Genomic DNA, 27272 nt, shown 5'->3' with positions numbered 1-27272 from the left:
CCTATCGGATGAAGATAAAGATTGATTGGGTCGGAGCGAGATGGGTAATGACAGGTGGGCAGGAACTCACGGTCTCCCAGTGTTGGTGAGTTCATTGCCGTTAATGTTCACGAAAAGTTCACTATTTTGCCATACAGAAATTCAAAACAAAAATTTTTATCTGTGGATTTGGACAGTTTTTGACCTGTTTCATACGACCGGAAGGTGTATGCTGGTCACAAATGCCGTGCCAAACTGATTTCCTACGCAAATAATTAACATTTGATGTGAATTTCACTAATATACACGAGGAGCATTTCTTATAGCAAAACTTGCCATACCAAAATGGGCCTAGTTCATTTTAGTAAACAAACTAACACTTCTTCCGACTGTGTCACCTCTCTTACTCGCCTAGGGGTCGGAGCGCTTTATTTGTATTTGAGAATATTGGGTGCAAACATTCATATCACGCGTTCTTATTGACTTCGTTTGGTAGCATTTGAACTAAAGTATCGTACCAAACGCATAATTTACCTGTTAACGCCGAAATCATGGATTTATTTGATGTTTTCTGCTTGATAGGCCCAAAATGGGCTCTTAGGCCGAAGTAGTTCTCTACCCTACATTTCTAGATTATTTTTTCAACATTCACAATTTCAAAAGCACAAATCTCAAGATTTACGAGGTTTATAAATAAATAAATTGCAGGCATTGTTTGTTCTCCGCAGCAAACACCAAGTAGTAGTTTCAGCTACATGTATTCACAAAAACCTATGTATTTTGAGTTGTGACAATGCGAAGTGTAAGTTTGGTGTGGACAATCAAACACTGACTCTCATTGATAGTCAGGAATTCAATTATTTATTTTTATTTTTTTTATTGTTTATCACCGATAATATGACCAAGTTATGCCAACATCAGCATAACATCCATCTCATCGCCATCATCATATTCATGGCAAGGGTGATATTTACACGAATCATTTTCCGCTATTTTTACCCATCGATTCAATACCACTCTCCACCGCAATTTTTTTTTCGCTCCGGAAAAATCGAATCAGCAAAAAATACCAGAAGCTCCACTCTCAGCAACAACCTACTCAACACAGCACAGCACTATAGCAACACAGTGATTTCGCTATCGATTAGCCAACTTTGCCAAACTTGTACAAACCGGAAGCTCCGTGGTGCAATGAGATGTGTTTGAGTCCACGTTTCCAATACGTATATATGTACGGGGGATGGATGGTACGAAGAACGGATTTACGATAACCAACTTTGACCCTAATTGAGCCAGGAACAACTTCCGCTCGGTTGTTTCACCTCATTTCCTCTGGGTGCTGCCGCCCACACAGTATTAATCAGTTTCCGAAACGTGACTTCCGTCTTCTCGGCACACAGCGCCACGGAGCAGAGGTACACTTTTATACTTTTCCGATCATATGCGATGCGGATCTCGATCTGTTACGGTTGGTCATACCTACCAGTCAGTGCGGAGTTGCTAATGCTGATGCTACCTCTAATCATGGTAATTGAAGAAGTGAGACAGATTGGTTGCACCTTTGTTGCCACACGGGTGAAAAATTTAAGGTGCAGTTTTTATAAGGGAATGCGATTTTTTTTACGTTATACTGCGCGTGAGCTAACCATTTTCTTTGGATTCAACTTGAGTAAGGCGATTCCGTACCTACTGATAGCGTTGTGGAGGCGGATGGTATTGAAACTGTATAGGGTAGCAGCGGTAGCCGCAGCTGTTTTGGTAGGAGAACGAGAAGACGAGAGATTGCACTGCGATTTAATTTAATTAAAGTAGTTAGAGCGCTTGTTTCTAGAGTGTCTTCATCCGTTTAGTTTGGCCACGCTAGTGGTCAGTTGAACGTGAGAAGATGGAAGTATTTCGTTGTTGAGAGTAGCACTAACTGATTTAAGTGCCAAACCAAATTGAAAGGTTTTCTTAACGCAATTTTGATTATATTGCTTGTCTTTTTCAGTTTTCAAGGTTTCAAGGATGAAAAAATCAATAAATGACAAAGAGCATCCAATTTAATCATGTCGAAAATCTCATGAAATTTTTATGGCCACAAAAATGAACAAATGCAGTAAAAGCAGCGTAATGTCAGTTCATGCACTGTATTAATGATAATTTTGTCCTTTTTGGTAAGTAATATTACACCATATTTTTGACACGATTGAAGTGCATCCACTTTGATGTGTTATTAAAATTAAGTTTGTTGTTATGATGATACAATTGCCGATATGCCGCTATGTTCAAAAAGTAAATAATCTTTTTAGACTAGGCTGCTATTCTGGGCTCATAGTTGAGACATCTTCTCTTTATTTTTGCTTCGTCATTACGTTTAAATTGATTTACGATGAAAATGATATACTAATACTAAAAACTAATCCATTAATAAAATTCTAGCGTTCACAATTATAAATGCCTATCTGCAACACAGCAAAAAAATAATTTTGATATCACATCAAAGTGGATGCACTACAATCATGTCGAAAATTTCATGTAATTTTTATGACCACATAAATAAACAAATGCAGTAAAAGCAGCGTAATGTCAGTTCATGCATTGTATTAATGATAATTTTGTCCTTTTTAGCAAGTAATATTACACCATATTTTCGACATTATTGTAGTGCATCCACTTTGACGTGATATCAAAATTATTTTTTTGCTGTGAATGGTTGGGTTTCTTCATCGATTTTCTCTATTTTAATGTTAAAAGCCGATACAGCCTCTTACAGTACTGCATTAGTAGCTTCCGTAAGTTTGGTGCACTCTACTCTGGAGTCCTATTTGATTAGGTAATTCGGGGGGGGGTTAGAAGGAAAGCGGTGTAAGTGACTTTGATCGATTCTCTTCATTGACTTTCTCTTTCGTTAATAATTCAGCTGCAAACGCATTCCTTGATGCTAGATGAGAACCTCTTTTATCAAACTATGTGGCAGAAAAAGTGCAAAATCTGTTTATAAAGCTGTGGCTATCAAACGAGAAAGTCGATGAAGATAATCGATCAAAGTCACTTACACCCCTTTCCTTCTAACCCCCTCAGTTGTAACATTTTTGCTTATTAGAGAAACGAGGTTTTTTGATTCGGTAAACAACAGGAGGGCTGCTATTGACTGAGTAACGTATTGATAGCGTTTATGTTATAAAAAAACAAACGTTTTTCACCAATACTATTATTATATGCTTCCCTTTCCGTCTATTAACGTCTCTTGAAACTGTTCCCCTGGTAGAGGAGAATTAAGTTCATTCGAGACGGCACAAAATAACCATTCCAAGCATCAATAGCTCCCCGTTATCGCTTATCCTCACACACCATTCAGTGTCAACATTTCAAAGGGGCGTAATTGCTTTTGTAAACAATGGCTTTAACCTTCTATTTCTCGCGAATTAAAGCTCACTCCTCCAAATTAACAATGCTAGCTGGTAGAGGAAACATTCCTCTACTTGTTGGTTTTATTAATTTTCATGTGTGAGCTTTTATTCGCGAGAAATCGACGACTAAAGCCATTGTTTACAAAATCAATTACGTCCCTTTTAAATGTTAACACTGCATTGTCTTTAGGACTCAAGACTACCCTCTTATTAAAAAGAAGTGAAGTGACTATGCAAATCAATTTCTTTCTAATGCCACTTCAACCTACTTATGCTTATATCATATCATATAAGTCAACCGCCCGCAAAAAATTGAGTGCAGTTTGTTCTGTACTCCTGTCGTTGTATAATACCTCACTGATTGAACCAACGACACCCATATCTTCCCTCAATTGTGCTCGAGCCGGGCACTCCACCAATAGATGATTTACATCTAAAACCGTACTGCATCCCTGGCAGTAGGCCACACTGCCGCTAAAACGAGGTCCATGAGTGAGCCGTGTATGACCAATCCTCAGCCGAGTCAGAACTTCCTGATCTCGTGAATTGGGTACATCTTTCCACTCTTGTGTGGTGTTCTTCAGCGGGTAGCTTCTCTATAGGGCACCGAAGTGGCCTCTAGCTGAGCAAGACGACCCTGGTTAGCTAGTCTATCAGCAGCCTCATTCCCTGGTATACCTGCGTGTCGAGGTACCCATACAAAGGTTATGTTAGCGTACCGTTGCACCTCCATCAACCACGGGCGTCCAACCCGCCCATGCTCAAGGGCAGAAAGGCAACTCGCAGAGTTAGATAATACAACGGCCTGAGACCCGTTTGCTAGCCTGCAAGCTTGCAGGAGAGCATAGGCCTCAGCTGAGAAGATACCACAGAGACCGGATAACCGGCCGCAGCGGCTTATGGCCTCTTCAGACACCCCATAACACCCCCATTGTTGATAACTAAAGTAATTGATAGATTAGGATCATAGCTAACTATGGATATGTAAAGAGTAGGTAAATCTCAAAATTTGAATCCAAACCAATAAATTTTTACACTTAAAGTCCAAGATGTGCAGTGAGCATTTCTCACTTGATTTTTACAACGCAAAAACAAATACAGTTTATTACTAGAATTAAAATATACTTTTTATTACGTACCTATTACAAGCTTAAACATTATTCTATCTACTGCTTCAAACAGAACTATATTTTGTCAACTGTGTGCAAAGTGGGGGTTATTCCGAGAGTCGAAGTGACTTTTGTCACTAGTGAAGTGAGAAAAGTCACGTCGTGGTGACGTGACTCTCTGTGCAAATCAAATAGAGCGTCACGTCACCACGGCGTGATTTTTCTCACTTCACTAGTGACAAAAGTCACTTCGACTCTTGGAATAACCCCCAGTTATTATCAAATGAGCAGTTCGTGACCAAAACTGTGTATGCCAAACATGGCAGTAGCATCCCATGCCCGTTGCCACAGCCTAACTCGCTGAGCTAACGTGGGAAAATCTACTCCCGTCAAGTCGCTCCACCATCCTCTCGCCCTAGCAACCGTGGGCCTGTCATTGAGGATGGGATCCCTTTCTAACAACCTCAGCGCCTTAGCGGCCAGGTCTTCGGTGACAACATTCACCAAAGGCACCAAAGGAAGCTATTGATGAAGACCTCAGCGCTCCACTACAAATTCAGTACGCCTCATTGTACTGAGGTTCCAGAATCTTGAGCAGGGAGACACCGCCCCTGCTCCACAATTCCGCTCCGTAAAGGATGCTAGGAACAACCAGAGCCCAGCAACCTTGGTCAATGTGCTACGAAAGGCTTCAGAGTTCTAGTTCCTCATTATGTGCTCAAGAGGCAGATAAATTCCTACGTTGAGCTATCCAATGAATATTTAGAATTAAGATCCTGCTTGGATGGACGACTTTTTGATTGCTTGAAGTAGCAAATTAAATATTGAACAAGAAGCAAACTTTTAAATTTTGTGACAGCACAACTCTGAATATCAAATTTTCGATTATGCTGATGGAAAGAACACTTTCTTCTTTAGTAATAATCCGTAATAATCCGACTAATAATGCGCCAAATCCCTGTATTAATCGTATGTTAGCTTCATATAACAAAATCAATCCAAATTGGCGGGCTTATTGGTTACCTCCCAAGTAACAATTTGGGTTTTATGAGGGTACTGTAGTCCATGATTTAGACGTGTAGAGTGCTTTAAAACCTCAATAAAACTTACAATGTTACTTGGGCTTGGGTTACACGCACTGTTCTTTCGTCGCCATTTTGAAAACTTTCGCACACCTGATGAAATCAACTCACAGAGTGTAAACAATACACATTAAACTTTGTCTACGCAAAATTTCAATTAATTTTACTCAACAGATCAAAAGTTAGAGCAATTTGAGTGTGTGTGGATTTTAAACGGTACACCCTTTATCACATACTGGAACATTTAGTAATAAAATGAATTACAAATCTCTTATTAACAGAAGATTACTAGCGTATTCAATAGTAAAAATTCTCTTTTATTCATCTATTAAAATGCTTATTCAGCTTTTGATCAGCTGAAATTTTGTTGGATATATAACGTAGCCATGTTTCAAAGGTCACCCTTAGCTCAGTGATGCTGGAGGCGGTTGGGTTCGATTCGGGGTGAAACATTCCTGGGCATAGAGCATGATTGTACTTGCCACACAATATATACTAATAAAAAAATGGTACAAGCTTAGAAATCTCTCAATTAAAAACTGTGGAAGTGCTCAAAGAACACTAAGTTGAGGGCTGGTGCAAAGTCCCAGTAGGGCCGTAATATAGCGAATAGAAGAAGAAGCTAGCTGCAAATTAATCTTTAATTTTTTGAATTTATCAAATAGATATTTGATTTGCAAAACCTTGAAATTTTACGGTAAATAATCAAAATTACAAGGAGTGCAGAGAGGAGGTTTTTCCAGAAAACCAGAATGCACGTATATTCAACGTTGTTCTGTGATTTACAAACATATATACAAACTAACAAATCGTATCGACTGCAAAAAATGGCTTATACGTACAAAACTGGAGGCCATGTACGTGCAAATTTTAATTTCTTTTCAAACGAGTTGATTTAACATTATAAACGATTTAATCTGTAATAACAAATTAAATTTGCAAAGTCTTACCATGTAATCCGATTTAATTTGTGATACAGTACGATAGAAAAAGGATTCACTGTATATAAGTCAGAAATTCACATTCTAAACGATTTAACTTAAACATAATGCGATGTATGTCATTCTTATATGCGATGTTGACTTAAACTGTAGCAATTTACGATGCTGTCTTACATTGTTATACGACTTCTGATAGTCTGGGTTGGTACCAAACACATCCGCACTGAGTGTTAATGTCCCACTCGACGCCATCGAACCTAACCCAGTATCTACATTTCAAAGACCACAGGCGCAAACTATTTCTCAAATCAGCCGTGTACCGCAAGCACGTATTTCTTGTTCACAGACAATTCGGTTAAAATGCCGCAAATTCACGAAAACAACGAAAATCAATCGAATCGAACGCATCCACATCATGTGTCGCCTATCATTATACACACATACGTCCATTTCAACCGCGAACTGCAATCCGACGCATATCCGTCCATGCCACGCAACTGAATTCTACTCTATACCGAACCGGAGTCAGTAATTGGGTTATGTTTCGCAGCCGGGGAAAGCACCAAACATTTCGCGTGAATGTCATCGCAATTTGATCATTTGGCCGTTCGTTCCGATGAAACCTATCAGCGGATATGTTCTGCCAACAGCCCAAAAATTGTGCCTATTAGAATATCCTTGGACTGTTCTGCATCGGAGCTCGAAATAATGGCTAATGAAGTGGGACCCGATACGGCTAAAATAAAAGACCTTCCCAGTTCATCATCGAGATAAGCGATGCAGCTACACCCAAAATTGACGATTTTATTGGAAACATCAAATGGGGAAATCAAGGCACCCTGAAGCGGAATGCCCCAGCGAATCCCATCGTCAATTTTGGGTGTACACATTGCAATTTGATACATCCGTAGAACGAAATGATGACCCACTAATTGACAACGAGAACTGATTACCTTCCAATGTCAGGCCAATCAATGTGCCAGAAGATGTGATGGTTCTGGGGGAAATTATAAATAGCATTTTGTAATTAATAATACCGGTGCATTGGCATTTTCTGTGGTCTGGGAAAGTTTGACCTTTGGTTCGGAAGTGATTCGATTGACGGAAAAGTGGTACAGATGCACAACATTGCTTTTGTACGAAAACACATGAACTTCGGTATTCTGTCCATGTATTGGTCAAGTGACTTACACATTTATGAGTTGCAGATGTAAGTTTTACAGTGTGTGTTTGACTCATACAACCTGTCAGTTTCGCTTTTCGAAACAACCAGCAACATCGTTGTTAGTGACTCTCTGGAAGAGAAATTTACAAATTTGGGGTGTCAAAGACATGCATTGCGACCACTTATTGTGGCATACACGAATAGAGTATCATTATTATGTCTAATGAATTAATAAATCTTCATAATACCAATCCAAAAATGTATTACATTGAATGATAGTTGCATTTTCTATCATCTTCCGCAGCGAACACGGCAGCTAATGACATAAGTTTACTTTGCAGACGATGTAATGAATTTTATCTTTTTTATTTTGCGTTCTCTCTATCCTTTCGACTGTATCAGTAAGCATTTTATGAGAGTTGGTTGGAAATGCTAAAGCTTTAGTGTGATAATTTATTAGCTAGAGAATGGTCCTTAGGAGAGGGTAGGTAGATAGTTCCGTTAGAGTAAGGCAGTATGAAAATTGAATAGATGTTGAAAATGAGCGAAGGGCCATTAATGCGACAGTACAAAGTCAAACGCACACCTTTTGCCTAACCCGTACGATGTACACAAAGATTTGAAGTATATCTTCACATCTACAGGCAAAAGTGGGGATTTTAGGTAGTGATGAAACGTCGCTAAAACTATTCCACAGCTGCAGACAGTAATGAGCAAAGGCGGGCGCACACTGATTTGTTTTCTTTAGAAAAACCACGTGCTTGGAATAAGGTATCGTAGGTGCCGAAGCTTTTCTCCTCCCTATTTCTGCCAATTTGATTTCACAAAAAGCAATTACCAAAGTTTAGCTACCACTCCACAAGAACAACCTTGTCGATTGTCTTCTGCCCACCGCTTTAAAATTCATTCGAAAACTTGTCACCATCATTCACTTCATCGATATGGGAAACCGATGCTCCAAGAGCTACTACATGCCGGTATCTTGCTCCACTTCTTCACTTGATGTAAGAGATATTTAGTCATTGTATTTTTTTTTTCTTCTTTCTTCTCTTCACCTACTCAGTAGTAGTGGCGGCAGCATCTTCGATATTACCATCAGATACACACAAACATTGACAGAAACGACTTGAAGAGCACTTTACTTCAACGACACAACAGTCAATTTATGTATATATTCTTACTCTCGCTTTGTTTACCATTCTGTCGCGACGAGGTCTCCCTGGTGCATACTTCCCAATCTTATTAAACTAATGGTCGAATATTTCATGTGTATTTACAGCAACCTAGTGAAAGAAAAGAAGCCAAGCAAATACTTGCGCGGTTGACAGACGCTTTCTTTGCCCTGGTTTTGGTTCCATCGTCGTTCGTAGTCATCGTTCAACTCTTGGAGAATGATCTGCTTTTTTGTTTTGCTCGTACTTGTCGTACTGCAATATTGTCAATTTACCTGTACCTACTGAACATCTTTTTCCACTTAAATGTTTCATTCCAAAATCTTGATTCTGTTGATTTATAAAATACCACCAAAGCAATTTTATATCCTGTGCATTTCTGGCAGATTATTAAAAAAAAAAACTTATGACTAAGCGACGTTATGACTAACGTGTGTTTACTACGGGGCACAGTGGGATGAAATCAAAATAAGTTGGACATGGTTATTTGCGACGAAATTGTTGAGTGTAACATTTAGATGTACAGTCATCAGCATAAAAGTGCTCACCTCTCGTTATTTCAATAAACACTTCGTAAATACTTCAACTGTACAAGAGGAACTGTTGTTTTATTACTTTAAATAATGATTCTGCCATATTAACTACACATATTACGTATTCAGAATTATTGCAGTTTGATATTATAGAAATAATTGTTGTTGAATTTGTCATACAATTATATGACATAAAATTTCAGTAAAACGCATCAGGAGATTGATGATGTTTTGACATCTGAATTCAAAAAGTTTCACGAATGACCCAAGAGCGTTAAAGTGACTATAATAATAATAAAAAAATCATATCGATTCAACTGACTTGAATGCAAATTGAACGTGTAAGCCGTGCCATTCAACTGACTCGATCAACTCACTTGAATTGAACCAGGCTCAACTTTTCAAGCCAATTGAATTCAACTGAGTTGATCATTTGACTCCAAGTAGCATTTCTTGTTTTATTGCACTCTATCAGTGGTTTTTGAGACCAATTTTATAAAACCGTCAATAAAATTAATAGCTCCAGCACAACCTTTTGATAACCACTATAAGATCGTCTTCCAGCTTAGTGGACCACTCTTGATAAGGTTTATAAAGCATGTTTGAGAATCCCAATAAAGCTGTCTTAAAACCTTTTATAAGAAAGCCCCATAATCTACAAAAGGTTCTCATAGCCTTTTTAATAGTAATATTGTATCCAAGCAGTTTTATTACGGTTTGGTAAAAATCAGTTATAAATCCAATTTGATTTTTATTGCATCAAAGCTACCGCCATAAATTATCTTGTTGTTGTTCTGTTTTACTGAAAGTTTTTTCATTCCATAAGGAAATCTTTAGCTGTGAAAATAGGTTTGAGTGTTGGTGTCAAGATCACCATGCAATCAATTTTGTTTCATGGCGACATTAATGAAAATCTTAAAGAAAATATATTACTTTTAAGAAGGTCCAAAACATTATGCGCTTAAAATTTTATCGTGTTTATTGGGATAATATGAGCGTTAAATAAATGCGCCTCCAAAATAATTCAAGATTGTTTCAGAAATCAAATGAATTCAATGGAATCATCTTAATTTTTCATAAAATAGATCTCAAAAAATAATTTCATACCAATGCACACTGAAAATCATTTCGGATCTTCAATTTAGCCATTATTTTATTGAAATTTCTTATATTTTATTCCAAGGCTAATGGAAGTTTTGAAATGACAATATGGCGACAGAGGACAGCAGGCAAGAAAAACACCAAGCGCAATTTCTTAAAATGTCTAATGCTTACATTGGATGAAAGCAGAACAGAAAAGCATAGTGCATGATTTTATTTCGAGCCCTATTATCTTTTTACAAGAGCAATTCATTGTTTATTTAAGGGCAAATGCATATTCCTCTTCTACGGGTGCAACTGATAAATTTTACAAACATTTGGAAAAGTTTTGAATTGTACATTAACCTTTATGAAAAGTTATGCGTGATTTCAACTTTTTTGTCCTAGAACTGTCACCATACCATGTATTTCGACCAAGATTCGACAGTGTTACCCCATGTATAGGCGAGCGAAAACGGCACACTCTTTACTTTGTGACATCCGTTTCCCTTGTGACATCCGCAGAAATGTAGCGGCATTTTTTTTTTTCTTGGTTGGAGTTATTCACGAAGGTTTGCGGCTGACTAACAAATAAACGGGCTCATGCCAACAATTTTGTTGATTTTCTTTGCGCTCCGCTTGGAAGTACCGGAAAGTTTTGATTCTTTTCTATGTTGTAAAAATAAACCACCCGTTTACACTTCTGACAAGTTGCAACTGAATGCTTATAATTGCTTTGAAATAACTGTTTCATGGCCAACTAGCTTTATTGCGCTTACTTATACAGCAATATACGGATTTATTCTTTGGTTTTATAAGGGCAATTCATATTGCTTTTTTTTATACTTCAAGGCAATCATAAAACCTTTCATAAGTGAAAATAGCATAAGCATCAGTTGGTTTTGTAGATAGCTATAAGAATGTTCCATGACTTGCATTGTATATTACCGTCATAAAGCTGTAGATAATGGCTGTAACTGCAATAAAACCTTTATAAATTTTGAATATAGCCAAGCAGCTCTAGATTTGTTACTTGGGTAGCCTAGTCTAAACCCAGCTTCAGGGTTACTTCCACTCACTTGCTATAAAAAATTGTGTTTCCGAATTATGAATTAGATGTGATAATGATAATTAGTACTTGTAAGTTACAAGAAGAGGTCGTGACGTATGTGTTTGACACATTACACCTGTCAAAATTGCTTTCAGTGCGTCACAATCAGCGATTTAACGATTCGTGAGCGCTCACTCAGAGTGAACGCTCGCGAATCATAAGAACGCCGATTGTGATGTTCTGAAAGCGAAATTGACAGGTTTTATGAGTCAAACACATCCTTTACACCCTTTTCTTGTTACTTACAAGTACAACATATCATTATATCATCTGATGATCTCATAATTTAGAAAACCATTGTTTTAACGCAAGTGAGTGGAAGCAACCCTGCCCAGCTTTACATTGCTTTGAAGTCGTTTTTGTGCAAATCGTGGAAAATACGATTGTAACGAAATCAATTCCTTTGTGTATCCGTAAACTAGTAATTCGAGACGTGGAAAATGGCGAATCACAGCGCGTCGTCGCAGAGAAGTACGGTGTTAGCAAAGCAGCCGTTGGTAAATCTGCTTGAAACACAAAATGTTTGGATCAGTAGTGGATCACCTCGGCAGAGACAGGAAGCGCAAAACGGATGCAAGAATGGACACCAAAATCATGCGGGAAGTTAAGAAAAACCGAAAGATTAACACCGACAAACCGACATGAATGACCATATTAAAAACAATAAATTTCTGACCAAAGCACACTACTGACATCTGGCACCGTGTTCGTGGGAAATATTTTGCTAAGCCATGAACCGGCATGTAAAAGTTATGAATTGGTTCATGACTGATCTAATGTGGACAAATTATTTTTATCTAGATCAAAAAAGCCTATGGTTTTGACAGTTCGGATCACTGCACATTTAAATTGGCCGTTTATGATTTTGTCGATGAGGTTAACATCAGGGAAATGCAGGAAAACCTCGAGCTACCAGTATCCGATCGAACTATTCGCCGGAGGATCACACAACATGGATTGAAGAGTAAGTTTGCCCGGAAGTTGCCATTCATCAGCAAAGTGAATAAAGCCAAAAGACTGAAATTTGCTCGGGAGCATGCAAATAAGCCGATAGGATACTGGAAAGGGTTCTGTGGACGGATGAGTCCAAATTTGAGCTCTTCAACAACAAAAGACGTGTCCGTGTATGGCGCAGAGTAGGAGAGTAGCCTCAGGAACGATATATCCAAAACACGGTGAAGCATGGAGGAGATAACGTTATGTTTTGGGGATGTTTTTCATGGGCTGGAGTGGGAAGCTTTATCAAAATCGATGGAATTATGACAGCAGATACGTACATCAACATTCTACGTGAAAATTTTGAGGTTTTCTTGATTAAAACAGGTCTGGAAAACCAGTTTGTGTTCCAGCAAAGCAATGATCCTAAACATACAGTAAAGAAAACAAGGTCGTTCTTCCGTTCATGCCGCATTAAGCCCCTGGTATGGCCTTCATAGAGCCTGGATTTGAATCCCATTGAAATTTTGTGGGCCATTCTCGATGCCCATGTCGATAAAAAAGGAATCACTAATAAGCACAGCTATTTTGCAGCTCTTGAGCGAGCCTGGGAAAATCTTGATCCGCAGCACCTCATGGAGAGTATGCCAAAAGGCTTGCAAAAGTATCTGAAAGCGAAAGGAGGACACATCAATTACTAACCGTCTTACCGATGCTTTCAATTGTTCTTAGATGAACAATATTTCAAGTGAGTACTTTTTTGCCATACTGATTTTTTAAATCAAACCTAAGCAGTGTTTTACGAATGGGACTTAAAAAGAATAGTTGAAAGTCAAATCGTACACTTGCGCCGCCTAGTGTGAGAGTTCTGAAGTGAGCTGTCTACTAAAGAAATGATCTTATTGATTTGAAAAACGTTATTGAAGACAGCAACCTTCTAGTCGAGATGCCAAGTTAATCAAGAAAGTTAAAAAATGGCACAACAGTGCCATCTGGAAGGAAACTTCTGAACTGAAACTGATTATCATCCAATAGACCTTATCCATATGAATCACTTTTATCAAGACCGCAACAGTATATCTAGTCGAAATGTCAAACTACAGAATCATTTATAAGCCAAACTCTGCCACCTAACGCAACCTGGTGAGGGAATCATCAACTGAACTAACTCAAAATTGATTCAAATTTGACTAAACGATTAAAATTTTACTCAGTTTACGAGACAATTTTAAGTTACTCTCTTGTCCATCTGAACAACTTTGCCGAAAACAAGTTCACGACGTCTAACGATGTGACAAACGCGAACCGCCACACCCACTGACGAATTGAAACAATACTTTTTTAATTTAAATGATCTTTATTTCTTGTATTTGTGTGGTTTTCCATGTACACACTTAGATTTTTTTGCCGAATCTCGGTTTTATTTTGCCGAGATCCGCACAGCCGAGTGCTCGGCAATGAGCTCGGCAAACAAACTGTTGCCGTTAATCTCGGTTTAGAAAAAAATGACAGCTTGTGCGGTTTACCGAAAATCTCGGTTTAAGAAAACTGATTGCTCGGCACAGTAAAACTGAAATCTCAGCAAAAAATGTAAACAATCTCATATAAATTCTACCGAGATTTCAGCAAATCTTAATAAATTCAAATAAATTTGAAAACTTAACTGCATTTTTCAATCAACCATCATTTATTTCTCTGTTCTTGCTGATTTCACATCAAAAATAAAATTAAAATCAATTAATTTAGTTGGCTTACAAACTTATTGCCATTGGTACTCAATGCTTCGATTTTGAAACAGTATGCATAAAAAAAAGAATAAAAAATCTTGTCCGATGGGCAGCATTTTACATTAAATACTGTAAAAACTTGCAACAGTAGAGTGAAGGCGCCCAGTAGATTGTTTCCGACAGGAATTGAGATGTCCTTCCAAATAATGTTGCAGTCACCATCTTCAAATAATGTTGCTGACACGATGATAAGCGGATCTTCTGTGTTAGGTAATTCCATCTCCGGCTAAAAAAAAAATTTGAGAAAAAAAAATATAAAGTCAATGAATAGGAAGAGTTTGTTTTATTTGATTTTATATTCAAACAAGCATTTCCATTTGAGGAATTTAATTTAATCATTAATCCAAAAGTTAAATGTATATTTTCCATGCCCCTCGGCTTCTTTCCGATATTATTATATGTTTTGTAAAACAGCGTAAGAAATTACTCACATCAATCCAGTCGATGATACCATGCAACGGATTAAACTTTCGTGCTTCTTTTTCTTTGTCCGGTCGTGGTCGTTTTGCTCCTCTGGTTGGATTTTTTTCACGAACTACGGCTAACGCCTTGATCATATCGTTTTTGATATATCTGTACACATCTCGGTATTGATCCAGAATTTTTGGTTGGATAACATTCCATACATCCTCGAACCGTGCCGCATTTGGCCTCATTGACTCAAAGTCAAATGAAATCTGAAACATAAAGACAATAAATTAATAAATTCAGAAGTCCTTCCATATTCCCATATATACCAATGCTCCTCCAAACGCTGTAGCTACCGGAAAGTCTTTCATGAACTGCAAAAATGTTACTTCCTCACGAATGTTGTTACGGAATCTCAACGTTTGTTTCCATAAATCCATAATTCTTGATTTTGATTGTTCCGTGGGTACAGCAAATTGCAGTTCTAGTACCTGTGAGAAACAGATTCATTATAACAATAAATTCGAGAAATATTTTTCATTGTTTGTTTTACCAGATCATCGATGGTTGCTTCGTCTTGATCGTATTCTGATACTTCTGAAGCTCGCAATGTTTGGCAGTCATCGGAGAGTCTGTGGAATACCCGTTTGTCTGATTTCTTGGCAAGGAACTCCATCCGGTAGTGAATTTTTCCTGAATGGCGCCCACTACCGCGACCGTTTTTGTAAAACCACAGTGCCTGCAATAGTACAAATACAAAAGCACGTTTTCGTTCATTCACAGCAGATATTTTTGACACACAGTTCGATGAAAAAAAATATATATGATCCAGCATCCAATACGAAAAATACGTGAGGAAACTATTTTGTAGTCAAGTTATTAACGAAAGCCAAATCGCAGAAGAGAATTCAAGCTGAACAATGAATTAAATCTTTAGGAACATTGACAGATTCTCTTCGTCGACTTTCTCTTTCCATCTCCCCGTGTATAAATATTCACAACTATTTTCATGGGGGAGGGGGGACGTGATGTCCAATCAGCCTACTGCTCATTTTTGTATGAAATTGGTTCCAAACGTAAACAAGCCCTGTAGGTTTCTTATGGCTTGTTTACGTTTGGAACCAGCTATTTGATTGTTCGTATTTGACAGTCACCTCCCACCCCTTGCTATTTTCAACTCACAGATCGATGAAAGAAGCTATTTTATAGTTCCTAATACGACAAACACGACAACAAATGGTTCTGTACCCAAGTTATTAACGAAAGAGAAAGTCGATGAAGAGAATCGATCAATGTTACTTAGGACCTAATGCAATGTTCAGCTTGAGATACACCGACTGGGCTTCTTTATGTTTACGTCAGTTTCACAGAAAACAATACCATAAAACTTGTTTGTTATCTTGTAGATTTCTATGATAATACGAAAAGTGATAATGTACATATAGTGAAATACCAGCAACTTACGTGAGGAATGTCAGATGCAGTTGAAGCTAGTACTGGATACGTCTTGACCAAGGATCGAGCTAGCATTTCCTTATAGAACGTAGATGGCCTCCTGAAGCATTGGATGAAAAGAACTTTGGATTTCTCATCATACTTACTCGCCGTAAGCAGATACCAGGTAGTCGCAGAGGATGTGGGTGATCTGTTTGGACACCTTCTCAGTTGGTTTGTAACCTTCCACCAAAAACTCTTGAATCTCTCGTCCTGTTTGGGTTTTTGTGAATATTTGATCGACGTTGATTTCCTTGAAACAAGAGTGATATTTTGTTTATCTATTCGCATATTCGCATAACGCAAACGAAACTTTAACTAAGTGAAAATTTAACACAGGTGCTATGAAAAGTATGATGTATATGATGTAATTACTATGGAATTTACTATAACAATAATGATTGAAATAAATTAATAGTGCAAACAACACGTTACTTGCTCAAGATTGAACGAACGATCATCATTTTCGGCGTTCGAGTTTGTTCCAACGTCATCTGCATGAGTTTCGATTATGTCTTCAATATGGTCTTCCAGTTCTTCAACTACCAAATCATTTTCCAACAGTTTTTGAAGTTTTTGAATGGTTTTTACCATTTTCGTAGAAAGTTTGAGCCGTGTGAAATCATCGTTGTCAAGTAGTGAAAATGTTTCCAGGTCCGTTATCTCCTCTCGAACTGTAACAAAAATATTATCAATTAGAAATTACTTACGCAGCAATGTTTAAAGGTGATATTACTTTTCGTCAATAATCACGGCAATAGTTTCTTCTGGATATAAATTTAAGATTACTTCCATAAGGACTCCAGAAAAAGAATGTTGTATGCGAATGAATTTGGTCCATGGAAAACAGTTTTTCGCTTGATTCTAATACTACTTCGTATGCCTCCAAGAATCTGTTATACGTTATAGTGTTGCATAATTTCAACAATAAATGTATACTGCTATCAACCACAACAATTTCAGCAATGATTCCATATGATGGGTAGTATTCGTTGTCGTAGTTTCTGATGCACACTATCAGATTCGATCGGAATTCTATTCCATTAACTGTGACTCTCTTAGGCACAAACACATGCGGAATAGTATCATGTAGGAACGGCTCACTACGGCAATGACCCCGCTGAACAATTTTACCTCCACTGAATGAGATTTTATCCCTGAATGGATTGTCAAGGATATCAATGACCATTTTGAAATTCTGGCGTTTAGCGAGGCTTTTGCAAATATTTTTGAAATTCCTGCACGTTGCCGACTGATTTTTGGTAGGCTTATTCTTCTGCTCAAATACCAGGCAATTGAATTGTTTCATGTTGCCGCTTTTTTTAATGCATGGTATGTAATGGTCAAGGTGATGATTTTTATTTATCCGTCGATTGAATTTCGCGTAAAACAACTCTTCGTATAGCCGTATATGCTCTTCTAGTGATGCCAACATGTGATCCGATACTATTGTGGACATTAATATTCGTGTTATGTTGATCAAATGTCCAATCATGTGCATATATTCGCAGTCATCGGAAATTTTGTGACCAAATAGAAAAGGAAACGCCCTTAATAACAAAATATTTTGCGCAGCTGTTTGTTTCAGTTTGTGGGATGTGGGTTTAGAAAGCATCTCGTTTGTGAAATTTGCTGAAGGTCGATTTTTTTTGTCGATATATCCATAGGCAAAAGAATGTATACGATGATTAATAAATTCTACATTCATTCCGAGTTCTTTATTTTTATAATAGTAGCTCAATACTAGCTGCACAGTTGTAGGTACCAAACCTTCTGCTATATCATGCATTGTGTCAAGGGCAAAATTTTCAGTTATGTGGAAATTATTCAATTCATTCAACACGCATCCATTCCGTTTCAAACCACAATCCGATGGGCTTATTTCTCCAGACACAACTTTACTCAAGTTCTGTTCATACCACTCCTTTGTTCGTAGGGGGAAATGTTCAAACGGGTTCTGGTGAAAAGCTGGTCTTTGTATTGTGCAAAGTCTGCAAAAATATGTCGCCATAGGTCCGAGAAGACCAAAAACCTCATGCACAGCCAACGTATCGCCACAAAATATGGTTACTACTGCACGGAGTGTGAATTTTTCCGTTCCGTAGCAAACTGTCACTCCTTCTTCCAGCTTTTTGAGGTCACTTATCAGAGGTTTGAGGATTTTGTTATATCCGTGCTTCTTAGCATCTATAGAGGTACAATACATAAGTGGAAAAACGGTTTTCGGAGAACTATTCCATTTGTCGGGGAAATTTTGAATTTTGAAATCAATAACAGACACTTTGTTTATTCCAGCTCTTGAACTTAACGCATTTCCCAACTCTACGTCGTCTTGGTACAGACTCAGACGTACAGTATCAGGGAATTTTTTGAAATATTTACTGTTTTTGTATGTCTCCCCAGATCGAAAGCTTGTATACTCTTTGATCGTTGCGTTTTCTGGTTCAGCGTCGTTTAAAAGATCTCTGTTTTGAGGGTTTCTGAAAATCAGTCTCAATGTTTCAATAATTGGTGTATACATGAAAGTCTCATTGACTTTAACTTTTTTGGAAGTGCCATCAGTATGCCGGATGTCATCTCGTGTTTGAAGCATCTTTTCTGACGGGTTTGGAATGCCTTCAGCTAAAACATTCAAAAACTTGGTTTGCTTTGATAGGGTTGACACGTCAGTGAACAAATCCGGCAAATGAAACTGATTAAGAAATGAAATGGAGAATCCAGGTTAATGTCGCGGCCGTTCAAAAAATTTTTTGATTTTTCTTGAAAATAGTCTCCAAGCATTTTAACCAAAGTTTCGCATAGCTTGATCATTTCTGCAATTTTTGATTGTGGTAACGAAACATCTGATGTTAACCGACAAATACCAAGTGCAATAGCTTTTTTGATTTGCTCCAAGGAAAGAGTATCATTTGAGATTATTTCATCAATTTCATCCGGTTGGATAGGGCTACTATCAATTTTAGGCATTTTGAGGTTAGGTTCCCGCAACTCATTCAAATTAATTTCTCCTTCCAGTGATTGAAGGAAAGGTGAACAAGGATGTTGCTGCATAATATGCCTTTTTAATGACTTAAAATGATCATATCTGGACCTACATTTAGGAACCAGACAATCATAAAACACTGCATCCGGGGCAAATTGTTTGTTCCGGATATGATTATTAATATGCCGCTGAAGCTCATCGACATAACCCACAACTTTTTCATAGCAGAAAAAGCAGGTTAAGCTAGATGTAATTGGCTGAAACGAAATATGCAAATATGTAATTAAATTATACTTACCGAAGATTTCGAACAGTCTTACATCTTCCTGCTGGAGTACTCCAAGGATCGGTTCCATAATTCTAGGTTCTTCCTGTATACAACATACACTATACACAGTTTTTAACAAAGCTTCCAAACACTCAAATTTTTACTAGCGCTATGAAAATGGCGGATGAAAGCTGAAATGCCGAATGTCGGTAAACAAGCGCTGCCAAAACGAAATCTCGGCATATCACATTACCGAGATCAGTGAAATCATTGTTTACGTTTGCGCTCGGCATCCAGTGTTGCCGAATTCCGGAAAAATATGAAACAAGCCGAGATTTCAGTCTACAGTGGTGCTGAATCTCGGCTTAAACTGTTTTTTTTTGCTGAATTCTCAGTTAATTATGATGATACCGTGTTGGCTCGGTAATATGTATTGCCGAGCTCGAGAATAATTTTTAAGTGTGTATGAATTATCAAATGAATCAGATGCGTCTTTTCAACTTTAGTTCATTTGAAATTTTTAATTATTATTTAAAGTTCCTAGTCCTATCAGGTCTATTTTAAAGCAAGACTATTTAAAGTATAAGTGGGATTGGTTTTTTTTTAAATTGGAAAAATGAGACTACTTATAACTACTATTTACAACTACAACTAACCTACAACTACTATAAACACCTAACCTACTATATACTAATTGCTTATCAAAGCATGTTCTGATATATTACCTTTATGTGCAAATTTAGTCTTAATGTCGTTAATTCTTAAATCTACTGTGGAAATACCTGCCTCTTCGTTTAAATTTATTATTCTAGTGTCGAAAGGACGATCGAGGATCCATCCTAAGCACTATGTTTTGTGCCACCTGGACTTTGTTCCTGTGAGTTTAAGTACTTGATTCCCGCACCGGTGCAGCGTAGAAAATTTCAGGTGCTATGATTTGATCGTAGACAGCCAGTTTGTTAACCCTAGAGAGGTGGGATCTGCGAGAAATCAGCGGATACAAACACCTAACTAAGCTTGAACACTTAACTAACGTCTTTTCTATATGCGAGCGGAACAGGAGCTTCTCATCGAATACCATTACAAGGTACGTAACTTCAGCAGACCACTCAACCCTTGTGCCGTCCATGACTACAGTGCAAGGAGGTGCCTGTATCAGTGTGGTGCACGAAATAAAAGATGTGCCCATTCTTTGTTAAATTAAATACGGTGCGCATATAATTTTATGCTTACGTGACCGATACGCTGTATCGAGGCACCACGCCACGGCAAGTGCACTGCAGTTCAATCGATCGCTGAGTACAAAGTTCTATACGCGAAGTATTGATTATTTTGTCCCGCTGACTTCAGCATAAGTCACTCCAGAAGTCTCCCCATTAGAACCCGTGCAAATGCACAATGTAGCGCAACATAGGGCAACCTATTTAAGGCCAACGAAATTGATTACTAAAGCAGTTGTGTTCTGAAGTCTATTCAGTACAAGTACTTATAGCCTCTACGCTCTTGTTAGGGATCCCTCTGGGTAGTCCCTGTTTGATACCGTTTAGGTTCCCTATCTAACTGTCCATTTGGTGGACAGTCTCTTTCTCTGGAGACTGTTTAAAATGACAGTCTAGTCAGTCCGCCGGAAGTCCACCGCCGTCAATGCCGATATATATATAAACAGACTTTCTACCACGTCTCACCCCAATGGGTTTGGGTTCAATCCCAGCCGAGGTCGGTGGGATTTTTCTGAGGCATAAAAATCTCTGGTCACGTCTTCCTTCGGAAGGGAAGTAAAGCCGTTGGTCTCGCCCCATGTATGTGTGTTGAATGGGTGCGATATCCTACGCAGGTGTGGAAGCTGCCTTCCTGCACATTCGATTGCTGTCAATGGATGGCAATCGATGTCCGTCGGTGATTGGCCTTAGATTGCGGAACAGAGACCGACGTTAAATAAAGGAAAAGAGAAAAGAGACTTTCTACCACATCAGTTTGGGCGATTGCTTGTGTAGGAACATCTTCTTTTCCTTTATTTAACGTCGGTCTCTGTTCCGCAATCTAGTGCCAATCACCGACGGACATCGATTGCCATCCATTGACGGCAACCGAATGTGCAGGAAGGCAGCTTCCACACCTGCGTAGGATATCGCACCCATTCAACACACACATCATGGTCCGGGACCAACGGCTTTACTTCCCTTCCGAAGGAAGACGTGACCAGAGATTTTTATGCCTCAGAAAAATCCCACCGACCTCGGCCGGGATTGAACCCAAACCCATTGGGATGTTAGAAAGCAGTCCCGCTTACCACTACACCACCGGCGCCGGATCTGTGTAGGAACATGATAGTTTGGGTTTTGGAGGCAATGATTTTGATATTCCAAGTTTTTGCATAGTCAGCAAAGGTGTCAAGGCATCGTTGTAGTTTGTTTGTAATTTCACGAGGCATTCTGCCCTTGACTGATATCGTGGTATCATCTGCGAACAGGAAGAAGACGCAACCGTCTCCGAGGGGAGGAATGTATTTTGTTAAAACTGATGAACATCTATAGAATCATTGTAGATGAAATCATTTTAAAAAACTTTGTCGAATACGAAAATTTTCTATCACTCAAGTAGACGATGTTATAAGAAGAAAATGAAGTACAAACGGTAGAACCTACTTATAAACGTTTTATTATCATAAATTTTTTGTTTGAATTTATAGTTTTTTCAATGTTCTACGAAGTTGAAAGTATTTTTAAAATGCACATTTGCAGAATAAATAAAATCGCTATCTCTTAGTTTTAAGGATTTACGTCCGTTTTTATGAATTTTTAACACTACACACCAAAACATTCTGAATTTTACTGGCGATGTAAACATCCATGCATGCAAACATTCATACATGTAAACTTCCTTTTCACGTAAATTAGCAACTTGCTTTTTTCCGTGGTTTTTCTAATCTATCATTCCACCAGGAAACATCTCGATTAGTCGATCGCTCCTTTTTAGGACAACTGGCATTGTAAGCCTAATTCATATTAGTTATCAAGTCATTAACAACTTTTCTAGCTTTGAAATGGTATTAATTTTGTTGAAAATGGGTCTGACTCTTCATATTTGAGCTATATAGTTCCCAATTTGTTTTACGAGGATCTTTATAAACCTCCTTCAGTATATCATTAGCCTTAAATTCAAACATAATTTGTTAATGATCAGGTAGAGAAATTTCGTCTGATACATGACAATTTACTATTCGATCAGCAAGTATTGAACTACAAAGAGTAAGGTCCAAAACTTCTTCCCTTACCGCATTAACGAATGTTGGGAAGTTCCCAGTTATAGACATATGTAACAAGGTCTATATTATGTTGTGAAATGAAATCAAATAGACACTCACACTCTCAGCGTTTGAATCACATCCGTTGAGAAAAGCCTTACTTTGGATTCTGCAGTGAGAGACGAAGCTGCATTTTCTGGAGGAGGTACATCTTCAATATCACCAGGAAAATAAACGGATGTCACGTAGGGCATCGTTTTTACTTTCGTTGTCGGCACCACTAGTGAAACTGCAGCAATATTTTTTTTTAATGAATTCTGTAATTGGTGTAATTTAAGCATTAATATTGTCATATATTAACTTACACGATTTTGTAAGCATTCCTTAGATATTTTTTCAACTCTTTATTTGTTTCAAATTCAAAATAAATTACATTTAATTTTAATCCTAGGTGCACCATCTACTACAGTAACTTACCAGTCCCAATTGTTATAAGATATATCTAAGTGCTTTTACATTGTTCCTGCCTTGGCAATTCAGTTTTTAAACTGGTTTTCTATACCTGCATGTCAGTATAACAATTGAAATCAAAAACTAAAAACTAAAACTAAAACTTATCTAATTATAAAGGGAATTAATCGTTGCAATTAAGGATTCATGCGATTGAAATTTTGACAGTAAACTTTAATTTCAGTCGCATTTTTTTTTTTAAGAAAATGAAGAAATTTTTGGAAGATTATTAAGACTTACCTTAGTTTGCTCGTTATATAGAAATAATGAGTCTTCCTCAAGGTGCGTCAGCGACGTTGAAAATGTACAGGATTCTAAATTTGAGGGCGGCTTCCCTAGTAGATTGTAGCCGTTGCGTGCATTCACTGGACAGGAATGCACGGTAGGATTGTCGGTCTGCCAAGGCATTGTTCCGTGTAATTCTAAGTTCTCCATGAACGTCCAGGAAAATTTCATGCAGAAGAATTTTGCATTGGTGATTCCGCGAATACATGTGGATTAAGGCTGGTCATACAGGTAAGAGAGGTAGGTCCGTTTAATTTCCATAATTCTTGGGTCCCTTAGACGCTCCTTTTACGCGCGTTGATTGCCAGTTACAGACTGTTCAGTGAGTCTCACTAAAGGGAGAGGGTTTTCAGTTTCTACGATTTGAACTAAGTTAAAAATAATGACCGAAAGTCTAAAACCTCTCAAAATCAGTATATGTACCTAGTTTATGAACAGCCCCTTATGTATGTGCATCAATACGAGGCCCACATCAAAACAATCTCAAAATAACGTTTCTCGCAAATTTATATTTTTGGATTAAAGCTCAACGAACCATTTTCGATTTTCCCGCTCATGCAAGGATTCACTTCACACGATGCGGTAAATCTAAAATTACCATCGCTTTCGCCATTCGCCACTGACTATGGATCGATGGTGGAGAAAGAGAAAACATTTGAAGCTGAAAATATCCTTCCAAAAATAGAAACATTTGGACCTATTGCGCTGGGAAAAGGGAGGAGGAATCAATGTTTGACGGATTTTCTGCGAAATTTTGTGATGGACGTTCTCCTAATGATATCGTATCTGGTAGTTGAGGAGGAAATTCAATCAAATAAACAATGCAGTGGCCTTGAAAGGATGTAAGAAGGAGCTGTTCAAATTCCTACATTGGATCTACCCTATCCGATTTGCTTATATAATTCCATCCAACCATAACATAATTATTAGCTGTTGTGAAGCTCTTAATCCCCATCTCTCCCATTATTCGTGTTTGTTCAGGAGAAAAGGTCCACTTGCATGTGTTTGCCATATAACCTTCTCCTTCAACGAGCAAAATATTAAATACCAATATCCATAACGCATTCAACCGAGATACCCATAATCTCCTTAAAACCAAACAAATTAATTAACTGCTCAATAACTCAGGTCATTAAACGGTAACGCTTTTAACGCAAGGGGAACTCAAGAGGTGAAGATGCAAGTTACCGGAGGGCAAATTGTTCTGCCACGCAGGGAGAAAGTCATAATCGTTAGTCGACATCAAGTAGGTACCTACCTACCTGTGTTGGTCTGATATCGCCGTTGCAATGCAGCGATAAGCTTCTGGCTTGGTGTAGCAGTGTGGAAGCTTACGGTTAGATCGATAAAAAATGCCTGATATTAGAAATTATGATAATGCCACTTTTGTCCTTATGGAAGCTATGGCCTCATAGCGTGGTATTTGGTGCTTTTCGGTGGTGAAAGGGGGAAATTATGGATTGACCTTAAGAGTGAGACGCGTTGAATGAATTTATGAGTGTACGTCATGCTACATTCCTTGTAAATAATGTCTCCATGGTAGGATTATATCATAAGGCGATAAGCGAATTAGATTGTTAACTAGAGAGTAGAACAATTTGGGTCCTATTTATTTTTTGTCTCTGTCACTGCCATTGCTTATTATACAATTATTTTGAAACAATTTAACCAAGAGATTTTTTTTACTTCTTTCCAGGTACTTTAATTCCACCCGAAACCCGAAAATCGCAGTATGGAAAGCTATGTAGTCATCTTGAAGATAAACCCATGCATCACTTTAAAATTCAGCTCTCTCGCAGCGATGACAATGTCGACGGCAAAGACGATGATTTTGTTCAATTAGAAGGAAGCCATTAATTAAAGACGATCTGGAATATAGAAGCTGACACTTTGCTATAGAAAGTATAGGAGCCAAACGGTATGCCACGCGTAAGCGAGAGTTACTAAACTTGATTCCCTTCTACTTTGACTGATATTCAATGGAGCGGGAAGGGTGGTTCTCTGATGCGAAAGTTAAAACCAGCTGTTGACGAAAGTTGACCAGACAATTTAAATTGAAAATGTAAACCAATTTTAACGATTCCAATTAAAAATTTATAAAAGCAAATGGAATGGAACTCTTCATTCGTGAAATCGGTATTGTACTTGAAGTCAACAGATTGATTATGCATGTAAGCATTCGTTACATAATAATAGAATTTTTCAATCTATCGTCCAGACAACCAAAATACAAAGGGTTAGGTGGGTGAAAAGTTCGTTTTGAGATTTTCGATGTCTGTGCAAAATAAAACTCATTGGTTTGGCTATTGTTAGGAAGGTTGCTCAGCTTAGTGTTCTTTGAAGCACTTTAAAATTTAAATTGAGAACATTCCATGCCTCCACCATCCTATGCCAAAGGAAGTTGAGGACTTGACCGGACTTGAATTGAACCCAGCAGCCTCCAGCATGGACTTTTATCGTAGCTGCGGCTTTATCGACTGAGCTTAGAGAGTATTGTTTGAACCATTTGAAAAAAAAAACAAGTATCATCTTCAGTTATTTGTGTTCAAGGTAATATAATTTCTGAGAATTTAGTGAACAAATAATGATATTATATAGAATTAAAGTGGTCAAGCTTTTCTGAAACATTATTTCAAAACAGCAAATTAATTTGGAAATGATTTAAATAAGTATAAATCCCAATTAATAGAATAAGGTTCATAGATGCCATTTGATAAATTTTATTTAAGGTTGTAATGTTGAAGAACAATAATACTAAAAATAATTCTTCATAGGTGTATTTCAAAAAGGTTATAAGGACTACCCAATAAATAATCGTCTATTGAAGAAACGACTTCTTGGCCATTTTATTCAACTGCATGCTTAATAGTACTTATACTATTTTTAATCATAACTTCTGTTCAGGCTTTGTTCACACAAATCTGGAGAATTTATTCAACCACAACATTTAATTACTTGGTGTTGTATAAGGTATGTCGAGAAGCTTTTATTCGACTTATATGAGTTGTCACAGAGTTTATACGATACAATTTTTGATTATTCAGCGTTTATTAGACATCACTGCCTCCTTAAACAGCGATGATGTATACGCTTGATTATCATGTGAAGTAACGTTTAAATTATACACTTTTATAAATTTATTCAACGATTATTCAACTGTGGGAAAATTAACCCGAAAAATAAGAGGGACGGGGACAGGGAAGGGTGTGTGTTTCTTAAGTAATTGTTTTTATTATTTCTGACGTGGCTCGCACCACACAAATATTAGAAAATTTATTAAATACTTATACATGTCGTTGCATGGGATTCGAACCATGTACCTTCTGATCACCAGCTGCTTGCCTTGTCATCTGAGCGATCCTAGAATTCATCATATGGGCAACTAAATAATCAATAAAAACATGCTTGAAAGTAAATACCTATCAGCACTCCCGATCGCAACTCTAGCTCCTTCAAGGACCTGTGGGAATGATTAATTCATTCAGCGTATAAAGAGAGAGAGAGAGGTGTACTGGTATTCCACTAAGACGCCCACATTCATCCGGATTCATTCATCGTTGTTTTAAATGAGACCAATGTTACCTCTTCACCTCTTCAAGTCGAAAGAAAGGATGCTCGGTTATATTTTAAACTAGATCAATGCATTCATTGTCATGAGTCATGTGATCGATGATTACTATGTAAATTAATTAGACGTAGAACACAGATAAAAACTTGGGTTGAGCTTGAGATTGAACTCACGACCTTCTACTTGAAAAGCGGAAACGGTAATCACTACTCTACTGATTTCGTC

The 27272-nt window shown here is 37.8% G+C and overlaps 2 protein-coding genes across 5 annotated transcripts in view; one reads left to right on the top strand and one right to left on the bottom strand.

Moving 5' to 3' along the window:
• Positions 1-27272, top strand: part of Fas1 (fasciclin 1) — a 564588-nt gene that overhangs the window by 56337 nt on the left and 480979 nt on the right. The gene's annotated exons all lie outside the window — the stretch shown is intronic.
• LOC135708852 (uncharacterized) overlaps positions 14238-27272 on the bottom strand; it is a 34862-nt gene continuing 21827 nt past the window's right edge. The window contains exons 2-9 of the mRNA XM_065231029.1: positions 20332-20405; positions 16625-16863; positions 16297-16442; positions 16160-16250; positions 15249-15434; positions 15025-15186; positions 14719-14964; positions 14238-14513 (exon numbers count right to left, since the gene is read on the bottom strand). Of these exons, the coding sequence (XP_065087101.1) occupies positions 14238-14513; positions 14719-14964; positions 15025-15186; positions 15249-15434; positions 16160-16250; positions 16297-16442; positions 16625-16863; positions 20332-20405 (1420 nt within the window). The remainder of the gene's footprint in view (positions 14514-14718; positions 14965-15024; positions 15187-15248; positions 15435-16159; positions 16251-16296; positions 16443-16624; positions 16864-20331; positions 20406-27272) is intronic.

Source organism: Ochlerotatus camptorhynchus, unplaced genomic scaffold (genome assembly GCF_037179485.1).
Source record: "Ochlerotatus camptorhynchus isolate MF236.1 unplaced genomic scaffold, CSIRO-AGI_Acam_v1.1 ptg000336l, whole genome shotgun sequence".
Taxonomy (NCBI): Eukaryota; Metazoa; Arthropoda; class Insecta; order Diptera; family Culicidae; genus Ochlerotatus; species Ochlerotatus camptorhynchus.
Note: the sequence above shows the minus strand (reverse complement) of the source record. Positions and strands in the feature narration are given on the sequence as shown.